The sequence below is a fragment of the Parasteatoda tepidariorum genome, chromosome 8 (genome assembly GCF_982258835.1).
Source record: "Parasteatoda tepidariorum strain Cologne lab strain chromosome 8, Ptep-v5.0, whole genome shotgun sequence".
Lineage (NCBI taxonomy): Eukaryota > Metazoa > Arthropoda > Arachnida > Araneae > Theridiidae > Parasteatoda > Parasteatoda tepidariorum.
In genome coordinates this window covers 35,555,960-35,583,061 of record NC_141762.1, presented here as the reverse complement: position 1 = coordinate 35,583,061, position 27,102 = coordinate 35,555,960, and the positions used below count along the sequence as shown (strand labels likewise).

General features: G+C 29.0%; 2 protein-coding genes across 5 annotated transcripts in view; one reads left to right on the top strand and one right to left on the bottom strand.

Annotated features, from left to right (window-relative positions):
• The window catches only part of LOC107440428 (structural maintenance of chromosomes protein 6), a 74,641-nt gene extending 47,547 nt beyond the window's left edge, over positions 1-27,094 (bottom strand). For 2 of the 4 annotated variants that reach the window (XM_087150106.1, XM_087150109.1), the window contains exons 1-12: positions 26,995-27,094; positions 23,730-23,808; positions 22,218-22,320; positions 20,278-20,383; positions 18,577-18,716; positions 15,665-15,726; positions 15,491-15,577; positions 14,842-14,943; positions 10,485-10,601; positions 7,818-7,898; positions 6,003-6,149; positions 4,265-4,353 (exon numbers count right to left, since the gene is read on the bottom strand). In XM_087150106.1, the coding sequence (XP_087006232.1) occupies positions 4,265-4,353; positions 6,003-6,149; positions 7,818-7,898; positions 10,485-10,601; positions 14,842-14,943; positions 15,491-15,577; positions 15,665-15,726; positions 18,577-18,716; positions 20,278-20,383; positions 22,218-22,320; positions 23,730-23,798 (1,103 nt within the window). In that variant the 5' untranslated portion in view covers positions 23,799-23,808; positions 26,995-27,094. Of the gene's footprint in view, positions 1-4,264; positions 4,354-6,002; positions 6,150-7,817; positions 7,899-10,484; positions 10,602-14,841; positions 14,944-15,490; positions 15,578-15,664; positions 15,727-18,576; positions 18,717-20,277; positions 20,384-22,217; positions 22,321-23,729; positions 23,809-26,693; positions 26,969-26,989 lie in introns of those variants that run through there. The other 2 variants (XM_087150107.1, XM_087150108.1) reach the window with 2 other exon arrangements.
• LOC147806060 (uncharacterized) lies at positions 963-2,583 on the top strand. Its single transcript, XM_087149363.1, has one exon. The coding sequence runs from the start codon at positions 963-965 to the stop codon at positions 2,439-2,441; it is 1,479 nt and encodes a 492-aa protein (XP_087005489.1). The 3' UTR covers positions 2,442-2,583.
• Positions 27,095-27,102: the final 8 nt, after the last annotated feature.

Here is a 27,102-nt window from a genome sequence, read left to right as displayed (position 1 = left end):
TAAACAATCATAAAAGTTTCATTGGAAATTTTTATAAATTCATTATATGCTTTAATGAAGGGATGGTATTTTTTATAATAGTAATGGTTTGATAGTAATGAGTAAAAAGGCAAATAAAGACCCTTATGTATTTCAAACAGAACTCGATCTAACAACTGGTTTATGCTTGATTGAATAATATAAAGTCTGTTCCCTGATTCAACTGAAACATTTTTTTGAAACATGATAGAACGGCTTCATAAGATAAATTTGATAAAACTCATTTAAAAAATCATCTAAAAAGATTATTCTAAATGAAACTAATATTTTAATTCGATTTGAAAAAAACGTTAATACTTTAAAACATTTAAAGAATTTAAGTAATGTTAAGTGATTACAGACATAATTTTAAGTGTAGATTGGCGGCACTTGAAAACCGCCAAATCTGTAGCTGCTGTGGCGTTAATACGTAAGTACCATTTCGTGTACCCAAAAACGTTTCTGCACTGCTAGCTTTTTTCTTCTAAAATAAAGTAAGAAGTTTGAGACGACGATTATCATCCGGCATATTTAAAGTTTGCAGAAAAAAATCACAACAGAACACAAGCAACTGCTCACTTGTTGGGTCTTTGTGCCAACTAAATTAAATGAACGCCAATTTACGATACTACCAATAATTTTATCAAAAAATAACATATTTTATTTCTTAAACATTTTAGAACACAACAACATTTATTATGTATCTAACTCCGTTGCCAAAACGAATTCAAAACTAAAACTTATAATTTTTCGAAACACGTTCAAATAAATTATTTAAATTTTATGTCTCTACACACTCAAGCTCAAAACATTGAATGAACAAGAATTTCTACTTCTCGGACTAACGATATCGGACAAGTGAGAAAACAGTTGCTTAAACGATCCGGCAACGACATTGTCGTTCACACATTTGTCGTCCGATTTTGTCGGTATCGTGTCGTGTAATGAAAAAGCGCCCTAACATATATACTAGCAAAAGAATTCCGTCTACCAATGGCAAATCATCACATTTTGATGTAAACATACGTGCAGTTCAAGCTTTTCTTGACATAAGTGGTGGTCATGGAGCTGTCGAAAAGTTCTGCATGTTTTTAAACATGCCCCTCATCTCTAGTAGAACCTTTTCTGGCATAAAAAAATATGTAGCAAACATTAATGAATTTGCCACAAGAAATTCACTTTTATCTATCCATGGAAAAGTGAAAAAAGCATATAAACAATTATCGGAAAGTGATGATAATTCAACTGCAGTTGATTTATCGGTGTCGTTTGACGGAACATGGTTGACAAGAGGTCATACTTCTGCAATTGGCGTAGGTTGCGTTATAGACATTTTAACTGGATATGTGATAGACTATGAAATTATGAGCAAATTTTGCACGTATTGTTCAAGCGCGAAAAAGGATCTGGATGGAGATTCGCCAGAGTTTGCTGTTTGGTACGAAGGGCACAAACATGAGTGCCAGATAAATCATTCAGGTTCTTCCGGTGCAATGGAAATGAAAGCAGCTGAGATATTGTGGTCAAGATCTGAGTCCTGGGGATTTAGATATATGACATTATTATCGGATGGCGATGCAAAAACCCACAAACATTTGAACGATATAAAAGTGTATGGCCCAAATGTTGATGTATTAAAAGAAGAGTGTGTGAATCATGTCAGCAAGCGCTTAGGCACAGGACTGCGAAATGTTGTAAAAGAGTATAAGGCCAGAGGGGAAACATTAGGTGGCAAGTCTCACGGTAGTTTAAAAGAAACAACAATAAAAAAGCTTACACAGTATTATCAGAGTGCCATAATGCGTAACAAAAATAATGTAAGTGGCATGAAATCTGACATTTATGCAACACTCTACCACAATATTTCCACTGATGCAAATCCAATGCATTTCAAGTGTCCAAAAGGCATTGCCTCATGGTGCTTTTATCAGAAAGCTGTGGCTAAAGGTGATATACCAGGCTCGCATAAAATTCATATAGGTACACCTATAAACCCTAAGATTCTACCGAAAATAATGCCGGTATATCAACGCTTGGCCGCAGATGAACTTCTGAAGCGATGTGAGAGGTGCTTAACGCAAAATGCAAACGAAAGTTTACACAGTGTTATTTGGAGCAAATGCTCCAAAGAGACAGCTGCCACTTCTGAACGTGTTAAGCTTGCAGTGTCTAGTGCTGTGAGTGAGTTTAATATGGGTACACTGCATTCACTAAAAGAAACTCAAGCTGCAACATTTATTGAAATGGGTTTGGAGGCTGCCAAAATCGCAGCAACAAGAGACTATAGGCGTGCAAAACAACGGAAACGTAAAAGCAATCTGACAACTAGAATCGCCCGCAAGAAACTAAAAATTGCTTGCCTACGTAGCGATTCCAAAAATAAAAAAAAGGAAGGTCTTGTGTATGGAGGTGGTTGTTTTTGAACCTTTGTTTTGCGAACACAATTTCTAGAGTAGAAATGCATGAACTTACTTTTAAAAAAAATTATGTGAATTTTTTACTGTACAGCATGAGTTCTTTTTCTTTCATTATGTTCTTATTATCTCATATGAAAATATTTTAATGATTAATATGCATACCAAAGTTTATGATCTAGGTTTTTGTTTGAAAACTATCAAATTCAATTTTTTACCACTTTTATTAAATTTATTTTTTACATGAGTAGCTAACACAATATGAAACATTTGTAATATCATATTTTACTATTATGCTAAATACCTTTTAGAAGTTATTTATGAGTGTATGAAGTTCTTATAAAGAAATATTTTGAATTATTTAATTGTGTTTTTACAATGTTTTGTGGCTAATAAAAACTTTAAACCCATTTTTCTCAAAACCAATTTTTCTAAATTTCCGCTTTCTATAAAAGCCTAAGGCTTTTTTACTATTGCTTGAAATGCTTAGATATTTGATACACATGTTTGTGATACTATGAGGATTGAAAAATGGTATGGATTTTTTAATCAGTTTGAAAGTTTTTTTTTTAAAAATTGTCGAACTTGAAATTTTTGAATTTTTATGCTATTACGATACATTGCCTCAGAAAATAATCTTTTTCAAAATTTCTAAACATCTCTCTGTAAAATGAATACCATTTCCTTTTAAGCACCTTTCAATGATGATATTGTGAAAGTTTCATGGAAAAATAAGGAAAATTGAGAGAGGAGTAGTGTTTTAAAAAATAGTTGAAATTTTTGAAATTTTTTTAAAAAAATGAAAAAAATTTTTTTTTTCACATTTCTGAATTTAGGATACGTTCTTCATAATCCTTAAGAATATATTTCAATCAATAAATTGTTACCAAGGTTAATAATAAAAGATTTGAAAGAAAAGGTACCGCGTCCCCTTAAGCTTGGATAACGACAAAACTGGAGGAAAATTGAGTCGCAATATTTGAGAGAAAGATTTTGTGGAGTATACTTGGTGGTGTAAATGAAAAAAATAATTGGAGAAGGAGATTTAACTTTGAACTGCACAAGATTTATAAGCAACTTGATATTATTAAATACATAAAAATAAATGAAATGAATTGGATGGCCCATGTGATAGGAATGAGTCAATACAATAAAAAAGATATTGCTTTTTAGACCCACTAGAACAAGAAAGCGCGAAGGCCACGGTTAAGACGGGCCGATTTGGTGGAGTCTGATTTTCTTGCAATTAATGAAAAGAATTGGAGATCAACTATAAATCTTCAGAGGAAGGCATTGGCCCACATTGGGCTGTCTGGCTAACAATGATGATGATGGTACTTTTATATGTATTATTTATTTCTGAATATTCTTTCATTTCTTTCTAAAATTGTAGACCTAATGTATTTGTTTTTCAAAAAGTATCTTAATACATCTAATTTTATTCAAAAACAAAATTCTATTATGTTATTTTGAAAATCTGTTATTTCTATAAACATTTAGCAAAAAAATTGTTTGTCTTTTAATCTTAAAAAATTACATATTTTAAAGTAAATCAAGGTATATTGAGGGATATTATGAGTTTTTTATTAATTTATAACATGCATTTAAATGGCATGTAATAACAAATAAGTTAAATGATTCAGAGTAATAAATTTATATTTAAAAGACACGGTCCACGGTGCATCATTCTGCCCTACTGTTAGAGAAAAGAAAAATCAGCTATGAAAAATAGTCCTTGAAACTTATGGAAAACAAATAAACACTTATTCTAAATCACAGTTAAATTAATAATGTAACTTAAAATTAAATAAAAAATTTTAATAAACACCTACTTTCTCTGATGTTCATTTATAGTTGCTTCTATATCACGAATATCTGCTAGTAATTTCTTTTCCTCCCTCTTATATAGTTCTACTTCTCCCTTCATAAAGGAAAAAAAATAAGAAGTTTAGGAAAATAGATAAATAAATAAACAGAAAGTAAATCAAATAAGCTTGGGTGGGGTTGTATTTATCATGACATGGTGAAAACTAGGATTTTAACAGTAAAACAACCATGGGGCAGTTCTACAATTTACAAATGCCATATTAGCAGACTTCAAAAGCTTATAACTCAGTTAAAAAATTCAATCAGTTCTAATAATTTTTTTAAAATTAAGTCTGGGTGTAATTTACACTCACTCCAAATTTTAAAAATGGTTAGAAGTTTAACAATTTTTCCAAAATTTAAAATTAGCTATTATGGACCAGATATTGTGCTGTTAAATCCATAAGTATCAGTTCTTAATTATTAAAAAAAAAAAAAAAAATTTCGTCTAAGAAAGGTTATAAAAAATTGAAGTGAGTGTAAATTGCACTAAGTTCAGTTTTATCAAAAATTATTAGAACTGCTTAATTTTTTAAAAATCTAAATTATACTTTTAAAGTCTACAACCATGACATTCCAAAATGGTGGAATTGCACTATTAGGGAAATGATTAAATAGCGGAAGCTTTTGATATAAAACTTTCACATTTTTAATTTTTTTTTCTCCAGCAATTGAAACTTCATGGCTTATTCTAGGCTTGCCTGAACTCACTTTTTCTTTTCTTTAAATTTTAAAACAGTAATGGAGGTGTAAGAGAATTTACGACGAAAAGTTTCTCCTGCGGTATAGAGTCCTTTTAAAGTATTTGAGTGGATTTTAAAACAAACTATGTTTACATTCTGATCATATACTTCCAGCTGATCACTCTCCAGACAAACCCTAATTTTATGAATAAAACTAGAAAACTCTAAATAATTTCATGATTAAAATTAAAAAATACAAATAAGACAAAAATAGTTTTAATAATAATTTAAACATTTATATAGATATTTATATGAATTAAAAATTTAAATCTAAATACAAAAAAAAAAGTTTTTAAGCTAAAACTATTCACTGTTTTAAGCCTTTTCATACACAAAACAAAAATCATTTTTATGATTTCTATTAAAGCATTACATTATAAATTTTTATTACTGTCTTTAGAGAGATAGGAATAAGTCTTCAAAAATGCTTATAGACCATAAGTTTTAAAATTTTTAAGAAAACTGAAACTAATAATTAAAATGAAACATTTTGTGTTCACATATCGTGATGCCATATTGATTGAATGAATATAACGAAAGATACTGCTAGTTGCCCAAAAAATTCCAGAGTTGAGGTTACTTTGAGAATTCAAACTTTTATAGTAGCACTTTCAAATGAATCATTGGTTTTCCCTGTTTCCAGAGTAAGTAATTGTTTATATACATAAAACATATATTGGTTGTAATTAATAAAAATTATATGACAGGGAACAGTAAGATAAAAATTACACCACAGGGGTACCATAAAGCAAAAATTATATGATGGGGTAGCAGCAAGACAAAAATTATATAACAAGAGTGGGGTGAAGTGTGTGTCAAATAAAAGAGTGTGTCAAAAAAATTGTATGTATGACAGGTTTGCCCTGTAACAAATAATATGTCAAGTATGCTATGAAATGATTTTAACCTTGTAAGGCTGCCACAACTTTAGAAGAATTTGAGAACCTGTCTTACGACGTACCTTACAACTTCGAACTTTGCCAGCACATGTATCTGACTGAACATCCAATTCAGAATAAGATTTCCTTTCTGTAACAATTTTCTCCTCGATCTCAGCTTTTTCTTGTTTAAATTTGTCATGTTCAAGTGTTATTTCATCATGTTTATTCTAAAATATAATGAAATCTTTTATAACAAATTAAAAACTAAAATAAGCAAATTTTTGTTTAATACATTAAAAATAATATACATAGCTAAATGCATCATTAGAAGACAATTGTCATCTTGCCATTTCCTGCTGCTAGCTGGTTAGTTGAAGTTAATTGACACAAAAGCTAGAAATGGCTAAACAGCACATGTCACTTGGTTTAAAATTGACATGTTTAATTTTCTTTTATAAAGTAATGAACATGGTCCTGCTTTTTTGTCATCTCATTGGATAGAAAAGTCCCATGCTATACTTGTAAACAAATAAAAATCTTTGTTAAAATTAGGATATGAATATTATGTATTCATTTCCATTTAATAGTACTTATCTGCTTTATTAATTTATCCCTTATTAACCAGTATTTATTTATCATCTCTTTTTAATATTAATAACTGCCACTATCATGTATTTGATTTTGATAATTATTCAAATTTAAATACATAAAACAAATATCCAGGTTATCGTTTCTAAATATTACTTTATTACACAGCATTTTACATTTTTGTTACATGTATTAAAGTTTTGCAATTATTAAACCGTAATTATGTTATGTATTTATTATGCAATGCATTTAATATCATTCACACACTTATTTAGAGTCTAAAAGAAAACAAAAAGTTCTGTAACAGTAATATTATTCATGGTGATGACTTTTGCTCTGCATAAATTAGATTAAACAACTAACCCTTGTTCAATATATATTATATACATACATATAGCACTTATCTCTGAGGCCAGTTGTCTCATTTCTGAGCGCCAGTCCAGGTCTGAGGGATTTTTTGCTATTAAGCCTAAATCTATTAAAATGCCAAAATGTGAACTTGTTCTTTAATAATGTACTGTAAAGTAGATAAAGGACATATATGGTATATATTACTTATTTACATATAATGTATTTACTTAAGTTTTTTCTTATTTAAATAAATTTTTGTATAATTTTGCTATTTTAAGTTGAGTAAAATATTTTTGATGCTTTAACACTGCAAAGGAACAGAGCAATTTTACATCTTCAAGTTCTAATTATCAATCGAAAACTGTACTGCAAACCCAAATATACACTATAGAGAAAATAAAACTCTCCCTATTACTATAAACAAATTCTATATGCTCTCATTTTAAAAAGCCACCATAAAGCAAGAACTAGGAAAGAATTAGGAAACATTCTTTTTGCTCTGATATGTTTAGATAATTAAGCACCATGTGCATGCGAGTCATATGTCTCTCACTTTCAGTAGAAAGCCAAACCTACATGTATCTCAAATCTGATGGATATACAATGCCATCTAGTGTTAAAAATTATAGTTTTTAGAACATTTCAGAGCACTGTCACAAATATGTGGCAGTGAAGGAGAAATTGAGATGGTACACTCTCCTAGGGAGATGTCACAAAAGGGTTAACAATGAACAGTCATCACGAAAAGTTTAACTATAAACAGTCATAACAAAACGGTTAACAATGAAAGAAAGCAGGCATTCATTAGGAGTAGGTAGATATTACTTTATCAATCAAAATATTATTACAATAAAATGTTTGTTTTTTCTATTAATAAGATACCTAGATACTAGCAAATAAATAAACAGCAAATAAAAATGGAAAATTAAATAAAAATTAATTTTCAAAAAAATTACCTTGCTTTTTTCAGCTTCTTTTTTTGCGCTATCTATTTCTTCAAGAAGCTCTTCTTTTTTATCTTTTTCTGTTTCTAATACCTAAAATTTTTTTTTTTTACTTTTAAATTAATTTCAGAGAACAAGATAAGCATGACAAACAATTAGTACTGAAAAAGTGACATGATATAGATATAGTATACATATTATAATCTTGAAAATCTGGACTGCTTTGGAACATCCTGATTTTCTTTTACTTAAACCACTAACTATGTCTAAGCTAGTTGCCCAAAATTAAATGTATTTATCCCAAGCTTAAAGAGTTTTTTCAGATTTTGGACAATTCGGCAAGTCATACCATATATATATATATTGGGTCATTAAGTATGAAATGTCCGATTACCTAAAGCCTTAAGTTTGATACCAGATGCCTCCGATATTTCATTTCGATTCCCCTTAATTTATTTGCATCGAGAAGGTGCGCCATCTGGCTTACAGGTGCACGTTTTTGTTTTTTTATAGCCTATCATATTGTCGTATGGAGGTTAAATATTGTAAGCCATAGATAAGACAAAAATGCGAGTTATTTTTGAATATAAGTTCCATCGTGGAACTAATGAAGCGCACACAAGCCGAAATATTAATGAAGTGCTTGGCAAGGATGTAGCTAACGAACGTACAGTCCATCGATGGTTCATAAAATTCCTATCTGGAGATTTTGATTTTCAAAATGAACCCCGCGGGTGGCCTGAGAGCAAGGTGGATAAACAGTAACGGCGGACTTCTACCGTGAGCAGTTTGAAGAAATGACGAGGCAGCTTCAAATTAAGCAGCAGAGATTAGTCAACAGGAACAGACCAATCCTCATGCAGGACAATGCTCGACTACACGTTGCAAGATCGTCGTTACTTAAACTACAGGAACTGGGCCTGGAAACCCTTTGTCACCCACTGTACTCGCGCCAACTGGTTACCATTTTTTCCGAACCTTGGGCAATTTTTTGCAAGGAAAAATATTTAATTCCCAACATGCAGTGGAAAATGCATATTGGGGTTTCATCACCAGTGCTCTCCAGATTTTTTCGCTTAATTATAAACTATTGTTAATAAACTATTATTAATAAACTATTGTTAAAATGGCAACATTGTTGCTCGATACTAATTGATTTGATTTCTATGCTGATTCGTTTGATAACAATGAATAAAATAGCTATTGGACTGTATTTGAAATTTTATTATCATTGGTGCTACGAGCACGCTCATGCTATAAAATCAACAACCAAATTTCAACTGATTGAACTTACAAGAAACAGTAGCGAGGATGATAAGAGAAAGATGCCAAATTGGCGCTATATTTCTGAGATATTGAACAGTTGTATTGATAGTTTAGCTGCATATTTTGATTAATTATATTATTTCTTGCCCGAGATATAATAAACCAAACTTTTTCTCTCAAATCGGGATCTTGGGAGGGTGAGATCAGAATTTTCGTTTCATACTTAATGACCCAATATATATACGTATAAACACTGATTCCACTAGACATGACACCCTAGATAGGTACATTTTTTACAAAAATAAGGGTTTCCAATAACTTATTAAATATAATAATCTAAATTTTTAAGTCTTGGAAAAGTAAATGTCTTATCAGGAAATATAATTAGTAATTGAATGAAAAATGAGTTGACAAAGAATTAAAAACAAAACTCTGCTAGCTGTCTTTAAGAAATTTAAAATTAGGTGATGTTTTAGAAAAATAAGAAACAAAATATTTTTTTATTATTCATAAAACATATAATAATCTTAAATGGAGCACTTAATATAACATTTTACATCACTGAAAGCCGAAAAGTACACTTGTTACTTGCACATAAAGAATTTTTTAAAAAATGAAACTGTAGGACAAATTTAAAATAATTTTATGTTCACAAATTGTATGAATTGATTATGTCTCCATAAAGAAATATAATAGATAATGAAAGTTTAAATTAATTGCTGACAGGCATTAATCATTAATATGTTTATTTATATATACAATAATTACATTTAAAGTAATTTTAATAAGTTTTAATAATGATTTATTTTGCAATAAAATTAAGATTTGATTAGAGTAATTGTTGCATTTGCTATAGTTTAAAAAAAAAATTCATTTTTATTTAATCAGTTAAGGGGGGAGAGAATCACTTTTATTAAAAATAGAAAGTCTACGAGATTAAAATTATATATTTTTTTAATCTAAGTTAATCTTATTATCTTAATTAAACTTAAGTCAGAATAAAATAATTAGCAACAAGCTCTTCACAGCAATTTAGTTGTTTACTTTCTAAGGTAACCACAGAGATACATTATATGCTTTAATACATTTTGCAGTAAAATCACAATATCATATCTGTCAATCTATAAACTTTATTTTCTAGTGGTAGTAATATGGAATATTGAATTAATATTATAGGCAGAAATATAATTTTTAATTCGTAAAAGCTAAAATACATTATAGAACGGTAATAATATATTTATGCATGAAAGTTTAATTTATTAAATGCAGTAAGGATCAAAATTACTTTAAGTTAAATTTATAAATCCAAGAAATAAATAGAAGCCATAATTTTTACTACCACTTAAAATATAAAAATAAAATTTCATGCAAAATGCATAAAAATTGGCAGCTATGTAACGTTTATCTACAAACTTTTTCTAATAGTATAACTTTGGCCCAAAATGATTCTCTTTTTAGTTCATCGAGTTGTTCATCACTTTTTCGCAACTTCTCTAATCTTTTAACTTCTTTCTCCATATGATCCAGAGCCTAAAACAAAAACATAAAAATGTTTTAAATAAATCATTTGTTGATTTCACCTAAGTTGTTAAATAGTATTTTAATAAGAGAATTCTTATTGTCAGGCTAGAATTCGACTAAAGCAGACGTGCCAACCTCAGAAAATAAAAAAAGAGGAGACCCCAAAAGAGGGAAAGGGGGTGAAAGACTGGAATTAAGTGTAATGCTCATATGTTTATTACAAAAACTAAATAGTTAAAGACCATTACATTAGAAATCAGTATACATTTATTGAAAGAAGATTAATTTATTTTTGATTGATGATTAATATAGAGTAAATACAGAACATAATAATAAACTTTCAATTAAATGATAACAAGCACAATTAACTAGCAAATTTATTAACAGTAGCAGATTTTGCTCTTTTCAAGAAATCATCATCAAATTTTTGTTTAAAACAGGGTTCTGAATATTTTGATTTGACAGTCATTAGGTTCTCCAAATTTTTGGCAGTCATGGAGGATCTAAACTGGGTGTGTGCTTTTGTAACCAAACTAAATATGCGCTCGCACTCAGCATTGCTGTGTGGTATCGCTAGTATTGACAACATGAATTTAGATAACAAATCATATTTATTTTTAAACATGGCACACAATTTAACCCATTTAGAATCAAGTCTTTGCTCTGACTCAAGAGAACCAAGAAAATCTTCCATTTGCAAAGAATTGAATTGTGACTGCAATTCATCAACTGTTGAGCAATCACCTAAAGATTTCAACAGTCCCGGAAAACGATCAATAAAAAATTTGACACTAGAAAAAGATACTTTGTCAAAGTTTTCCATATTAGCAACTTCAGCATTAATTACTACTTCATCATTAAAGGGAAATTTCTGTCTCATATAGTCACATACTTTGACAAAATATTTTCTGATGTGTGCATAGAATGATTTCTTTTCTTTATCACTCAAAGACTCAACAATTTTATTCGTAGTCTGTCCTACAACTAGATCAACATCCTCCTTTTGGTTATCTCTTGAATAAAAATTGACCTCTAATAATGATTTAGAAGATTTTACAACATTTGGCAACATAAACTTAGATAAAAGTGTTTTAAAAAGTTCATTCATCAACTGCCTCAAGATGTGAATTTTTGGAGATTTACACTGTAATGTCACATTAAAATGTTCAAACACAGGCAGTATATGCAGCAAAAAGTTTACGTATGCCTTGTTAAGGTCAGAAGATAAAAACATGAAAAGTCTTTCTACTCTGGAAAGAATATTACTTGCACTAGAATTTTGATCTAAATTTACATTATCACATACCTTCTGCTTCTTAGGTGCAGGCTGAACATTATCATTCATCTTTCTTTTCCCTTTATCAACAGATTCCGATTTAGGTAAATGAGCAGATGACTTTAATTTTGGAATAGTATATTCTGGTAAGGCAACAGAAGATGAATCTTTTACTTCTTCTTTAAAAAAAGAAGTTAATGGCTCCCATTGTTGCAGTAATCTAGATAAGCAACGTCCTAGTGACAACCATCTCGTAGAGACATGCTTTAGCACCTTTCTAGTTTCTGTATTATGGAGTTCTTGAAACTTTTTAAGTTTCTCTTTCCTTTTAACACTTTTCTCCAAATAAAAAAATATATCAATTATATATTCTTCAATGTTCACAGGAATACAATTAGCCCCCTTTTCTGCAGCTAAGTTAACAAGATGGCATAAGCAGCCTTGCACAAATAATTGTGGGATATCCTTTGTAAGAATTCCCCCAACTCCGTTTTTTTCCCCAACCATAACAGGTGCATTATCAACACCTAATGCTAAGCAGTTCTCCAAAGGAATTTCACTCACTTTTAAACTATCCAAAACAAGTTTCGCTATATTACAACCTGTAGCATCCCCTTCCAGAACTGGAACAGAAAATAAATGTGTTTCTACAAGTAGCTTGTTTTGATCATAACAAGTAGCAACAATAGGAAATAACTTAAAATCTCCTTTGTTGCTTCCATCGGTTGAAATAGAAAACATGTTCGTTCTCAGCATTTTGGCAATATCAATCTTTTCAGAATGTGCCATTTCCCCTATTATGGCAGTAGTTTTAGTTCTGGCACAACCGTATTGCTTGGCTATTTTGCTATCAGGAAACATATTCCTTAATAGCGGACCAACGTGATCAGCCACACTTATGGGAAGATTATGTTCAATAATAAAGGATGTAAACATACATTCCGCCCGAATCACATTCATATCGTTCTGGACAAAGGAAAAACCAAGAGTTTTGTTTTCGGCGAGAGTTTTTGTCATTCGCCGATGCTTTTCTCTCTCAATGTGCTGAGTTATATCTCCTCTGCCTTTGTGCTTTATCAAAATATCCGTCGAACATACGGTGCAAAAGGCATAATTTACTCCACTTTTAGATGAAGTAATAAATGGAAATTCATCAGAATAGGTCTTGTTGAATGATGTCGAATATTTTTTATTCTTTTTTTCTGACATTTCAGTCAATATTTTCAGACAAAATCAAAACAAGTCCAGCACCACGTGAAACGTAATCGAGATCGGAGACGAAATTCAAAGCAAACAAAAAAGTAATTCACTTCACTTCCCAATGTGAGAGATTGATCTTAAATCTTTGTTGAAGATACGTTCGCACACTCAAAAGAATAACCAATCAGAAAACGGTGATTCCGAAGAGAGAGAGGCGGGGCATACGCAATGACGAATCCGAAGGATTGGCTATGATTGGATGAGAGGTACGCGCCGACGCCGCTTCTACGTATATCGCAACTGCGCCGAGAATCGTCATTCTGTGAGGAAATAATAATAAAAAATAAAAAAAAGCGGAGATTTTTGGCGAAACCCCAGAGGTTTAATGATTGTTTAAAAAACCGGAGCCTCCGGTCAAAAACCGGAGGGTTGGCAGGTCTGCTAAAGTTACAGATTAAAAGTGAAAATAATTGCTCTATTTATCCAACAATGTTAAGGTTAGAATCAAGGCTTTTAATACTGATATTCAAATTTAGCCTATTTACACTTTTCTCTATTTTTTAAGTATATACATTGATTATCTAATCAACAAATAAAAATCAATAAGAAAAATCACGATTTTTTAAAAATTAAAAGCAGAAAAAAAAAAGAAATTCTAAATAATAAAACATAAAATTCAAAAATATTAATGTAAAAAACACAGAAAATTCTAAAATTAAAATATTTAAAAGTAACTAATATTATATGATTTTCTGATGTACAGTGTACAAAACAAAAAAAGAAATCTTGAATAATCTAATAATGGAATATTTTCATGTACTAACACTCAAGCATGTTTTGAGGTCCTAGTGTTAAATAGGCTAATTAATTAGTGCAGACGATATTTTAAATGACCAAATCAGACTATGACTAAATGTACTGTACTATGACTAATTCTAACTGTAACTTTATCTTTATTTATTTTTCTTACTTGTGGGCGTTTCTTATGTCTTATTTTGTGGACTTTTAAGTCATTATTAAGACTTACTTTGTGATTGTTTGACATTAATTTATCTTTGTATTTACATTTCAATTTTTCTAATTGTTTTTTCTTATTTGCCATTATGGGACATCGGGGCACTTCAGTTTTAGGTTTCACCATTGACAACAGAAAGGCTCCTGTGTGTTAGCAGGCAGTGTGTCCCCTGATAAAGTACTGTCCTGCTAACACACATCTTTAAAATTTTTTATCGCTTTTGTTTTCTGCAGGAGTTGTTTCTCTGACTTTTAAACGGATTCAGATTTCTAACCCTAACAAAATGGGGGGCTGCAGCAATCTGGAAAATATGACTCTAATAGTTTGGCTAGTAGAATAGTCAGAAGATTGGACCCTTTAATGTTAATTTCACTTTTTGCGCACATCACCATCTTAAGAACTTCTTTTTGACGAATTCTGGATAGTCAGGCTTTTACTGCATTTTTAAGAATTTTTCTTTTGATAGAAACCATACTTAATGATGATAGAATAGTACGATACACAGAAATTTAAAGGTTTAGAATAGTATTTTAAATCAGTGCAACATAATTTTTGAAAGACAACTAGTTAATCAAATGATTAACTATTAACTTTGATAAATTATTAATTTTGATGTTATATACTGAAATTGGGTAGATTTATTATGCATGCCAATCAAATATTAAAGAGAAAGCCTAATAAATAAATAAAATTAACTCTGAAGACAAGAAATGATGTTTTAAAATTGTCAGACACCATATGTAAAAAAGAAATCTCACTTGTTTCTTAGCTGCAAGATCTTTTGCACTATCCTCATTCATTGCTATAGATTGTTGATACTCAATTTCCAATTTTTGAAGTCCAGTACCTCTGTAAAAAAACTAACAAAACTTTTTTTGTATTGTAGCCAGAATTAATCAACAACTATTATAGATTTCTGCCACTTATTATGTATTTATAACTCATTAAAAGAATTAGCAATACACCTACACAATTAGCTGGTTAATTAAATTCTCGAATTTGAATTTTTCGTCCTATTGTTTACTTTATTAAATTATACTGCTGATATTTTATTTTTAAATAGTCAATGCTAAAAATTTATGCTATTAGTCAACTGAAAAATTCTGCTATCATTCAGATTGCATTAATAATTGTTACCAAATATTTAGTTATAAATATTTAAATGCCAGGAATAAATAATTACATTGATGAAGAATTTTTGTGTTTAATATAGAGAGTATGAGGTGTGTAAGTTGAAATATCTTTTTTAATAAATTATTAAAATATTCTTGAATAATGATTATTAAAAAGGCTTAAAACCTATTCATTCCATGCATTACTGTTGTCTTCAATAAAATTAGATTGAAGTAAATATATATATTTAAAATTAAGGCAGAAAAAAGATTTATAAATAAAATCGATAATTACTTCAAACAACTTTCCTTCTTTTCCTGTTTTGGCCATTAGAAAATTGCGACTTGTATCCTGAGTTAAAACTAAAACCGGATTATCAATCTAATAAAACAGAAGCCTTGCATTATTATTTGAAGAAATAAATATAAATTTTTTAATTTAACCAAATGTAAACAGGTAAAAAATTACCTGTATATCCATTGCAATCAGAATATTGTTAAGCTCCTCTTTCAATGTAGACTCGATTTTACCTACAATTAATAATAATAGTAAAAATTTCTAAGAATAAATAGAGTTAAAGCTTGTTATAATCAGAACTACTGGCAGCAGTCAAAATTGTTCGTATAACTAACACATAAACACAACTTTAAGGCTGAAACAAAAGCAAAAAAATAAATAACAAGATTAGATAGATGCTAACATGGGAGTAAATGGCTTCCCACACTATTTAAAGCAGTAGCAAAATAACATTTTAAGGTTAATTTAGTTTAATTTTGCAACAATTTTAAGATATTATCTGATCAAAAATATATAAATAAGAAATAATAGTCAACATGTTCAAAGTGCAAAAAAACGGGCGTCTGTTTTAGAGCACTTGAAACACATCAACTGTTATTTTCTATTTGTATACTTTTGAAGAAAATGAAATTTTTTAATCGGGTGCATGATAAGGTATTTTATATATATTTAAAACGCTTGTATATAGTGGTGGATAAAATCAACATTAATCAAATTTAATAAATCAATAATAAAATTATATAAAATTTACCACCACTCTAAACATGCAAAAAAATAAATAAATGAATAAAAATTCTCCAGATAATTTGAACTTAGCAGGTATGAGATTGTGAAAACAAGAATAAATAAATTTATTACATGGAAGGTAAACTACAATAAATAAATAAATAAAAGGAATGACACACTTGCGTTTTTCTTCTTTGTTGCTAATGTAATATTTTAAAGATAACTATAAGATGAATTGGTAGCTCATAATGGAAAATATTACTGACCAATTGCAATTGCTAAAGGTGAAATACTGATATCTTAATTTTGAAAACAAATATATTTTATTTTGACAGTGCAATTTTTCATAATAAATGATAAATCAATTTTTAGCTAAAAAATATTTTTGAAAATTGATAAAATTTTCGTATAATTTTATACATAAAATACATACAGGGTATCTGCCACATTTTAGATTTTCAAATTCATGACTTTTCATGATTTTCCATGACTAATTCCAAGAATTTTTCATGACTGAACGAAGTTACTATTTTCTCCCACAAAAACGCAACAATAAATTTAAAAAAGCATTATAATAACGTTAATTGAAATGATAGGTATAACCAAAACTGTTATACTTTGCATCTTCATATTTATAGATTTTAAATTTAAAAAACAGAGTAAAGAAAGAGTTGAAATAATAAAATAACTGAAAAAAATACAAAAGCAAATAATTTTTTTTCCTTTTTTTTCTGTAGAATTATATTCTAAAGATACTTTTCTTGTTCATCAGAAAGGAAAGAAATACTTCTGATTTTTCTGTTCTCATTTAGGAATTAAAAAAATTCGCCAATGACTGTTTTGCTTCAACTGGAATTTTGAATTGATAAAATTAAAAAAAAAACAAAAACAAAAAAAAATTATAAATCTCAGAAGTTTAAAAGATAATTCGCTCTAGATATGATGTTTTTTCTTTCATTTTTTGAAAGAACACCATAATTTTTAAAGAAGATGATAAAATCATTTTATATTCTAATAAAATATGACTGAGTGATGATTTTGTTAAGAATTCAGATAGTTGGAACAGGATGAAATTGGGGGGAGGGGGATTTCATTTCAAAAATTAGATTTTTCGGAGACCTAAATCCATGACTCTCCATGATTTTTTCTTAAAAATAGTAAAAATCATGACATTTCATGACAAATTTTGTTCAATACTGAAATTCATGACTTTCCATGACTTCCCAGGTGCGCAGATACCCCGTAAATATAAATGCCCAAATAAAACAAATGTCTTACAGATATCAATTTATTTACATAAGGTGACTCAAAGCTGTAAGTCAGAAAATTTCTGCCAGATTTTTTTTTTTTTTAAACCAATTTATTTGGAAAAAAATATTGATATTTTGAACCCTTTCAAATTAATGATTTTCAAAGTATTTTAATAAAATTCCCAGATCTTTCCAGATTGATAGAATTTTCAGATGGTGAACAAACAGGTTTTGTGCTACGTGCGACCTTGTATTGTACTTGTTATTTTGTTTTATTTGTGACAACTGAAGCAATAGTGTGGGCAGTATCAATATCTGGGACAAAATGTTTGAAGTGCCATGAAATTATTTAGACTGTTTAAGAAGGCTCCTTAGTTGCATTAAATGATGCTTTTTCACAAAAAAATATGCTATTTTAATGACTGATTTAAGACTAACAGACAGTAACAGTAACTGTTTTCAACAGTTACTGCCAGGTCAAGTTTAGCCTAATTTCTTTAAGAAGGTAGAATTAGAATTTATAACAGACAGTAAGTTATAAATAGAAGCAATAACTTACACAATTATCAGAAAAATATGAAAACTCAACGTTAAATAATTTATAGAGGCTAGTCAGTTATATTTAAAAAATAATTTGGAACAAGAAATTTGTAAAAAATCTTTTTGTTCAAATTGGCATTTTAATCTTAAATCAAATGAAATTTAAATGTTGTAATGAAACTTTTTTTAAGAAATAATAGCAACAAACTAACTATAATAGTAACATACTTGTTAGAATTACTAACTTATTGGCTACTTACTGTTAATGTAAATTTTAAAATGGATAATTTTCCAGGCTTGTTGCATGATTTTTCAAAGCTTTGGCCAAAAAATGCTAAGTTTTTCAGGTTATCTTGACTCAGTAGGAAGCCTCAGCAATATAATATCTTATTCTGATAAATATCTGATCGTAATTTTGTAAGTGTTTCACCACATTTAAATTTTTTATTTAAGGATAGAAATAGTCTTAAATCGAGTTGATAACTAAGATTACTGGAACTGTTTCTATGTGCTTCAAAATATGAAATTCTTAATAAGTTAATTTATAAAAATTATAGATATATTTACCACTTGAATTTTTCAGTTTATATTTGCCTGAATTCCCTTCAGAACTTATTTCTCTTTCTACAATTATTTTATCTCCATATTTTTCGGGTTTGTAAGCATAGGGTCCGCAGTTTTTTAATGTAACAGATACATGTGCTGTGCTACAGAAAACAAAATAGATCAAAACAAAAGATCAATAAGTTATAATTCAACAAGCTATTACATAATCAAGCATCATTTTAGTACATGCAACTTTGGTCATCAATCAACAATTACTGTGCTCTTGTGTGAGCTATATTGGGCTAACTATATTTATTAGTTTCAATTGCTGGAAAAACAGCTGAACATACTTAAATAATGCTATGGTTAATGAAATAGTTTAGTATAGCTGAAATATCATCTCGCTTTGAGTGGCCACCATTTTTTAAAAGACCAAAATAAAAAAACAAAATTCCCTGCATTTTCCCTGTTATTTTAGGTGATTTTTAAATTGCCTGTATTTTCCAGGTTTTCCCTGTTCTCCCTGTAGAGGGGCAACCCTGTATTACTAATAACATAATCAGTTTAACAAAATTCCTCAAGAATGTTTATTATTAGATATTATTTTGAAAGACGAGATGGAAGATCAATCACCAGCTATTGTTTGAACGTGCATGACTTAAATAATTCAACTAAAGTAACATTTTAAAGGGAAAAAAATTACTCTATCTAAATTGAGCAAGATCATTTTTAGTATTTACTTTTATAATACTTAATTCCCATTTTTGTTAACTAAAGCATTCCCGGTTTCCTTAACCAGGCAATAAATCGGAAAATATTTCGCTTATAAAAATGAAATTATCTCACAATTTAAAAATCACCATATAGAATGTTAAATTTCTAAAAAATAGAATACTTTACCCAGACAATGCAATGTATATTAGTTTGATGCAACGTCTGGTTGATTTAAATGGGCACACACCTACTCTTTTGTCTGTTGAGATTTAATGCATTAGTTGCAGTTTTTTCGTTAAAAAGTACCCTTTATGTAATTGTGCATCATTTCTATACCATCAATAATTAATTTTGTTTAAACACTCATTAATAGCAGCAGATTAACTTGGTAAATAATATTTCCTAACAATAGGTGGTATGCATTTATAAAAGGCTGACAAGATATGAATTTTGATGCACAAAAACTTTGGTGGGATTGCATACACTTTGAAATCAATAATAGGACTATCATTTGATTTTGCTGAGTCTACTATTATAAATAGTTTAAATCAAATTTCTTTTTTAAATGCTTTTGTAAGTTAAAAAATAACAACTTATATTATTTCCTTTGATATAATATCAGCATACGTAAGGTGGATTCAAATTTCATTATAATAGGAAATTTTTTTACTTTGAAATGGTTCTTACTTCAAAATTTGCACTTGTCAAAATTGTTAAAGTTTTATTAAAAATACAGAGATTTATGCATATTGCTACAGATTGAGAATAGCATAACAAATGACTTCCCAAAAATCAAATAGATTTGATGCTAACTAAAGTTTTCATTTAAAAATGATCACACTACAATGGATTTATCTCAATATGGAATTAAACTGTTATAAACATTGACATTATTTTAAAAAAAATTACTTATTTTTGTGTCTAAACAATAATACACATTAAGAATAAAATATAATTCTGAATTAAAAAAAACAAACTTAATGTATTATTTTCCAGTCAAGTGCTTACTTTTTACCAGTCTTCACAAATCCTTTAATATTACTATATCTTCCAGTGACGCTAGATTTTCCACCAAGCGCTAAAATAATTCCTGTCATAACAGCACTTTTTCCACCTTAAAAAATTAGAACATAAGGATTATTGAAATAAATTATTGTCCAGTACAAGTCTAACTATCCAAAATTCAACTAACAGGAAGGCTCAAGTAACCAGAATTTTCGGAAATAAATAAAAAAAAAAAAATATCATTTGGAAAACTAGAAAATCTACTGTAAAATTGTTGTGATGTCAACCGACGCCACCATCCATCATCACTACGAGTCAACAACAACAGCCTGTAGTTTCTGAATAGCGGCGCTGCCTTACCTTTCCAGAAAGTATATATACACATTCCTAATAGATGTTCATCGCTAACCTTGTTATGTGCTGCAAGTATGTTATTGTTATGTCATGTTTTGTTAATTTATTAAACTTATACCTTAGTTATTATATGTCTTACTTGGATACCACCAAGGATACTTCACAATACAATACGTGGCGACGAGAAGGGATTGTATTCCACTGATCCTACTTCACGAAAATTGGAATCCTACCGCACGGCATGACGAAGTTCAACTGCAATTGGATTTTTGTGAAGATGCAATTGGATTTCAACTGGATTTCTGTGAAGAAGACTGCCGACCATGAGTTGTTCATGAGATTCAATACCGGTATTATTTAATACTTTCGGTAGGTGTTTTAAATGCGTATTTCTATTTGCGTTATCTTCAAGTCAAAAATCACACAAAAACTGCATTGCTCTGCACTATTGTAATAAAATTAAAGAAGGAAATGGACTTTTTGATGTAGAAAAGCCACCAACTTGAAGCTTAAAGCTTGGACAAATGGTTAACAAAAAATAAAAACAATAAGTTATAAATTACAAATGCCTCAAATCCGCATAATCAGAAAACAGAACATGAACTCCTTTAGTAAAAGTTAAAATTTTTTGATTGCAATTTTTGTTTACTATTTTATTTTCAATTAATTACAAATTCATGAGCATAGGTTGGGTTCCAATGAGCAGTGTTCTCCCTAAGTACGATTAATAATTATTTTATCCTTAGAAGGAAGGGCCACACAGCCTGCTCTTTGATCCCTTCAAATGCGCTCTCTTTGTCCTTTTTATACCAGTAAGTCGCCATCTCTTAAAAACATTGCTTTTTTATTCATATTCTATTTTGAAAAAAATTAATTCACAGTTTAAATAATTACACACTAGAAAATTTTTCTGTGTTTACAGGTTTAATTCTTATTACTATAACAAATATTTATTTCGTTCGGATTATTCTCAACTTGTTAAATTTTTGTAGGTACCTCTCTTTCCGGGAAGGATATTAATAAATTTTCAGTGACTTTAAAATTATTTTATAAATAAATTCCTTTTTTTTAAAAAATATACTCTTAAATATTCCTTTTCTCAGAATTTTTAGTCTAAATCGTTTATCAATTAATTATGATTCTTTTTTTGAAAATTTGTGCACAGAGATTTAGCATGAGTTTATAAACTACAAATTTTTTGTGTTTTTTGATAATGAGAGAGAATTTTGTTTTGAAATATGCACATGAAATAGTATAACATGGTAATTAAAAAATTGTTGAGAATAAATTCAGTTATTACATAATAATACACATTTTAATAAATTTTTATGGTGTTAAGTGAGCGTCCTTTTAAAATTTAAAGTGCCTTTTTTCAGAGGTAGCGCCTTGCCCTTTTTTTATTCCAAGCGAGAAAAATGAGTCACATGTAATTACTTGATTTGCTTACATTCTTACACACTATTCATCATACAGTTTGACAAACTATAAAAACACCAGTGAATACATTTCGATTCAAACAAAATTTTTGGATATGAACTAGCATACTAAACTACATGATATAATATTTTTCGAAAATAGTTAGTACTTACTCCCATTTTGTCCAACAATGAAGTTGACATGTGGATCAAAATCAAATTGCAAATGATCATGGCACATAAAATTTTTCAGAGTGACTGATAAAATGATGCCAAGCTAGAAAATGATTAAAAAAAATTTTTTTTTTTGGATACTGGTACAAATAGAATGCATAAAAAATAGAAAGCTTCAAAGATCAATAAATAATTGGAAATGTTCTCCTACAATGGATTAACAGTCCTTTAAGAGGATTTTTATTTGAATACAATAAATGCAAACAATATTTTTTCAAAAAAAAAAAAAAAAAAAAAAAAAAAAAAAAAATAATAATAATAATTTCTCCAAACTTATTGAATAATGAATATAACTGATAAATATAATTGATTAATATATTAAAAATTTACATTAAAAAAATCTAACTATACAAAAAACAAACAAAATAATTTCTTAATAAGAAGCGAGTACAAAGTAATTAATGGTTGATTTAAATTTAACTTGGTAATTTTGTCAGCATCTGCATTTGTCCCATTTAACAAGTTACAGTTTTGAGGTTAACATTAGACTTTCAAAACAAATTTTTAACTAATCTTTACAAATTTTTAATTATAAACACTATTTTTGACATATTGGATTTTTGGATTGATATTTCATTGAAAATTTATTTCATTCTGCTATAATTGTATGATGATTTTATTTCATTTATGAGGTAAAAACTCAAAAATATTTGAAATTAGGTTGACTTGAATTGAATTAGGTTTTTGTTTGTTCGTTGAATTAGGTTTTGTTTTTAAGTCTAAATTATGTATTTATTTGATAATTATTTTCAAAAGTTGTGAATTCTGAATTGACGTTTGCTTAATATCCAAATATGAGACAATTTAGAAAATATAAATTCAAAACGAATGCATAGAAGACCATAATTATTTTCTTCATCCTTTAAGTGATAAATTTTATTTTAAGTCATTTGAAAACTTATTGGCAGGAGTTTTAAAATGAACAGTGGTAATCTGGTAGGTCTGATGAGGAGCACTTTCAGTTGTCCATCCTCTCTATTTTTTTTAAAGTGTTTTATAGGCTTAAAAATCAAATGTCCATGTTAAAAGTAATCTAAATGGACTCCGCTTCCTCTTTCGGAGATTCTAATAATAACTTCCTATTCATTAATATATCAAAAAGCTATTTGAATATTGACTTTTAACAAAAAAATGTTAAACACTAGATTAATTATTACAAAACTATATCTTTAATTTACTTAAAATTATTATATAAGGTTTTCAAAATTGCAAGACATCAGTTTTCAATTAAAGCAATACCAATTGCCTAAAACATAAAATGAATTATAGGAATTTGCTTGGAAACTGGTGTTTTTACCTGAATCTCGATCATTCAGATTGATAATATGGTTGTAAAGTTGGTTACAACGTAGGGCACGACATTATATAAACAAAGCAAATTTACATCAAACTTTTGCAAGATTAAAATTTTAATTACACCCAAAAATACATTTGTATAAAAAAAATACTTACACCACCTTGAGAAGTTTCAGGTTTTAACTTTTTACTTTTTTCAACAACATTGTCAGACGCTCTCTTCATATTTCTAAAACTTTAAAAAAAAAAAAAAAACATTTGTGAGAATAAAAATGTGTACAGAAAGAAAAATGTATTAATTAGATATTAGAATTTTTTTGTATTACTAATGAGGAAAGTAGACACTTTGAGTATCAAGTATCCGTTGAATTGAATTTTTATATACTTTAGGTTGGGATTAAAAACACAAGGCAGATTACTGAATGACTGGTGATTAAGTTGGCTGCAAATTTTTTCATTTTAAGTCCCAAATATTTTATTGCACCCGTGTAGATTTTAAAAGTAGACTACAGAATAACTACCACAAATGCTTTAAAATGAATCGCAATTTATTTAAACGTATTTTTTAACATGCCTGGATATTAGTGGAATTTTTGAATCGTGTGATAATGAATAGCAATTTGTATACAGAATTATACATAATACATATCACAGTATGGCTCGTAAATTTTTATTTGTAAGTCACCTACATAGGAATCGCGATTCGTTAATCCTTACAGTTCAAAATTGTTAAGTGTGACATTTGTAAATCACGTTCTTGAAAACCAAATCGTTTAAATGCTAACGATTTCTGATTCGTAATTTATGTAATTCTTGTTCCTCCCGTGATATGTTCCAAAATGAGGTTGGAAAGGATTATAAGGGAAAATTAAGAAAAAAATATAGGAAAAAATGGAACATATAGTGAAAAAATGACGTCCGGTGGCTGAGCGGTAGCGCTTCACGCTGTTGTGCCACAGGTCCCTGGTTCGATCCTCGGGCAAGGTTGACTCAGCCTTTCATCCCTTCAGAGGGTCGATAAATGAGTACCAAGCATGCTTGGGAACTAAACACTGGGGGTTCTGCGTTCGGCTGACCACCTGACCGGAACATCTGCTAATGCACCACAGAGCCCAAGGTCAAGAAAACTGAGATGGGCACAGTAGGCCTTGGCCCTCATGGGCTGTCGCGCCGCTGAGTTTAGTTAGGGAAAAAATAGGAAATATAGCAATTTTTCCAGATTAAATAAGAAATATAGGAGTGCTGCGAGGCCTGTATGATGGGGCAATTTTTAAGAGTCATTCTATTAAACACCATTCCTTTTTCTTGAAATAAGGATTCTAGAAAACTAAGATTTTCAGCTGTAAATATTTTCTTCCTCCAGAATTCAGATCAATTTTTATTCTTTCCGTTCATTTTTGAATGTTTTGTATGTATCTCTTTATTTATATGATCATTTTTATGATAGCGCAGCATTTTTTAAACCGTTTCTGACAAATTATGTTTCCTTGTTCTTTTTTTTAAATGTTGTATGAATATTTTTATTTTTATAAAACATTCTTTTTAGCATTTAAGCTCAGTTTTAAAAGATTAAGATTCTTCCTCCCTACTTCTCTTTCTATCAACTTTAAATTTATTATTTAAAAAAAAATTCAAATGCGCTGGTTCAAAAACTTGCACAGAATGTTTAAATGTAGGGAGTAGATATAAATAAATCTGCTTTGTAACAGGTTATTTAAACAGTTTTTTTCATGTTTAATAAGCTAAACTGGAGTTAAATGAATTTATCACTTAATTGCAATATCAAATGAAGCCATAAAGTTCCTCAACAATTTATAATATTGTGTGACCTTGCCAATCATTTTACCAACCAGTATTTGTCTCCATATCACTGTCAAATAAATTTAACCATCAATCGGAAATTTCAAAAACTTTCTAAGTGGCTAGTGCATTTAAATTTTATTTGAAGCTTTAGTTGTGATTGATGTGGAAGTTCCAATTATTTCCTACGTGGCGCACATAAAGTTTATAGCCATAGCCAATCGAAACTTCTAAGGTTTTTGATGCAAATTAACAATAACTTTCGTTTGTTTTAATAATAATTTCTTTTTCATTTAATTTTTATTACTATTTTATCATCTAGTTATTTGATTTGATAGAAGGTTACTTTAGAGTTGCTTTTTTTTTTAATTATCTTCCATTCCTTTAATTTTCTTCTTTTTATATTTCAAACAGGTATTTGGTTGAGAAAACAAAATGTTAATTTTTTGTTGTTGTCATGTCACATACATAAATATATCTTAATTGTTGTTTTCTTGCGTTTGTTGTTCATAGTTCAATTTTATTTATTTGTTGTACTTAAAATTTGCCTAACTAACTTATTAATCATTTAAAAGAAACGCCTAATGATTTTTTTTTAGTACTCGGCAAAATCATAATTCCTTACATTGTAATTTAAATTTCTTCTAAGCCAAAAGGTCAATTTCAGACATTCATGCATTTAACAAATCAATGCAATAAAAAAAAGAAAAATATTCTTTTCCCGCTAATTTAAAATACACCGAAAAGTTCTCATAAATTAATTTATATATCCTTATAACAAATGGCACTAATTTTAAGTTGCATTTTACTGAATGAAAGTTATCTAGAAAAAGTAAATTTGAAAATGTTCATATGTCTAAATGAAATGATCAAAACCAAGCTATCCACACTTGAAATACTATGAAATACTTTCACAACTTAACTGCCCTTTTCTAGTACACAAAATTGCAATTAGTCCAAAATGAGAAAATTTCCGTGTTCCTATTGCACCGAACTGATTTTAAACTTGCAATTCAATTTTTTAAAAAAACCTTTAAAAGTTTGCCTAGGCGCGGCTACGAGTTACATCCATTTGAGTTTGTCCCCCTCTGTAAAAGATTTTTTTAAAAGTCTTTTGTGGGCCGTTTCCCGATTGTAGGGAGACAGACTTGACGATTATTCTGCTGCAAATCACGATACATAAATCTTTCCTCTAAAATCACGTAATGATTGCAGCACCGATAGTTTTCCGTATTTTTAAATCGTAAGGTATTTTACATTGGAAGAAAATATGTAGTGCAAAGAGCACAACTAAAATTAGTTATTATTAATCCCACGTACCATAAGCGTAAAGTACAGAAGGAAGATTGATTCCGCTGTTAATGTCACACTAGGCCCACAAGTAAAAAAATTATTTCGAACACCAAATTACCCATTGAGAAAAGACACTTTAGAGATACACATTTAAAAATAATCGAAAAAATTAACTAGAACACCACTAAAAGAGAATGTCGATACACATGACAAAATACTTTACTTTGTTAAAGACAATGATTTCAGGCTTAAAAGCTAAAAAGAAAATTTTTTCAATATAAAACATCAAAAACATAATAATAGTAGAAAATATGAAGCATTACATTACATTTGTTCAACGACTCAACTAATATAATATGTCTCAGATTCGACCATTTCGCTTCAACTTTTAAGTTTGTTTACAATATTGTTATGATGGATTGATAGATCATATATG

Excerpts from the sequence above, each read along its gene's own strand:
- LOC147806060 (XM_087149363.1), top strand. The coding sequence starts at position 963 with ATGAAAAAGCGCCCTAACATATATACTAGCAAAAGAATTCCGTCTACC.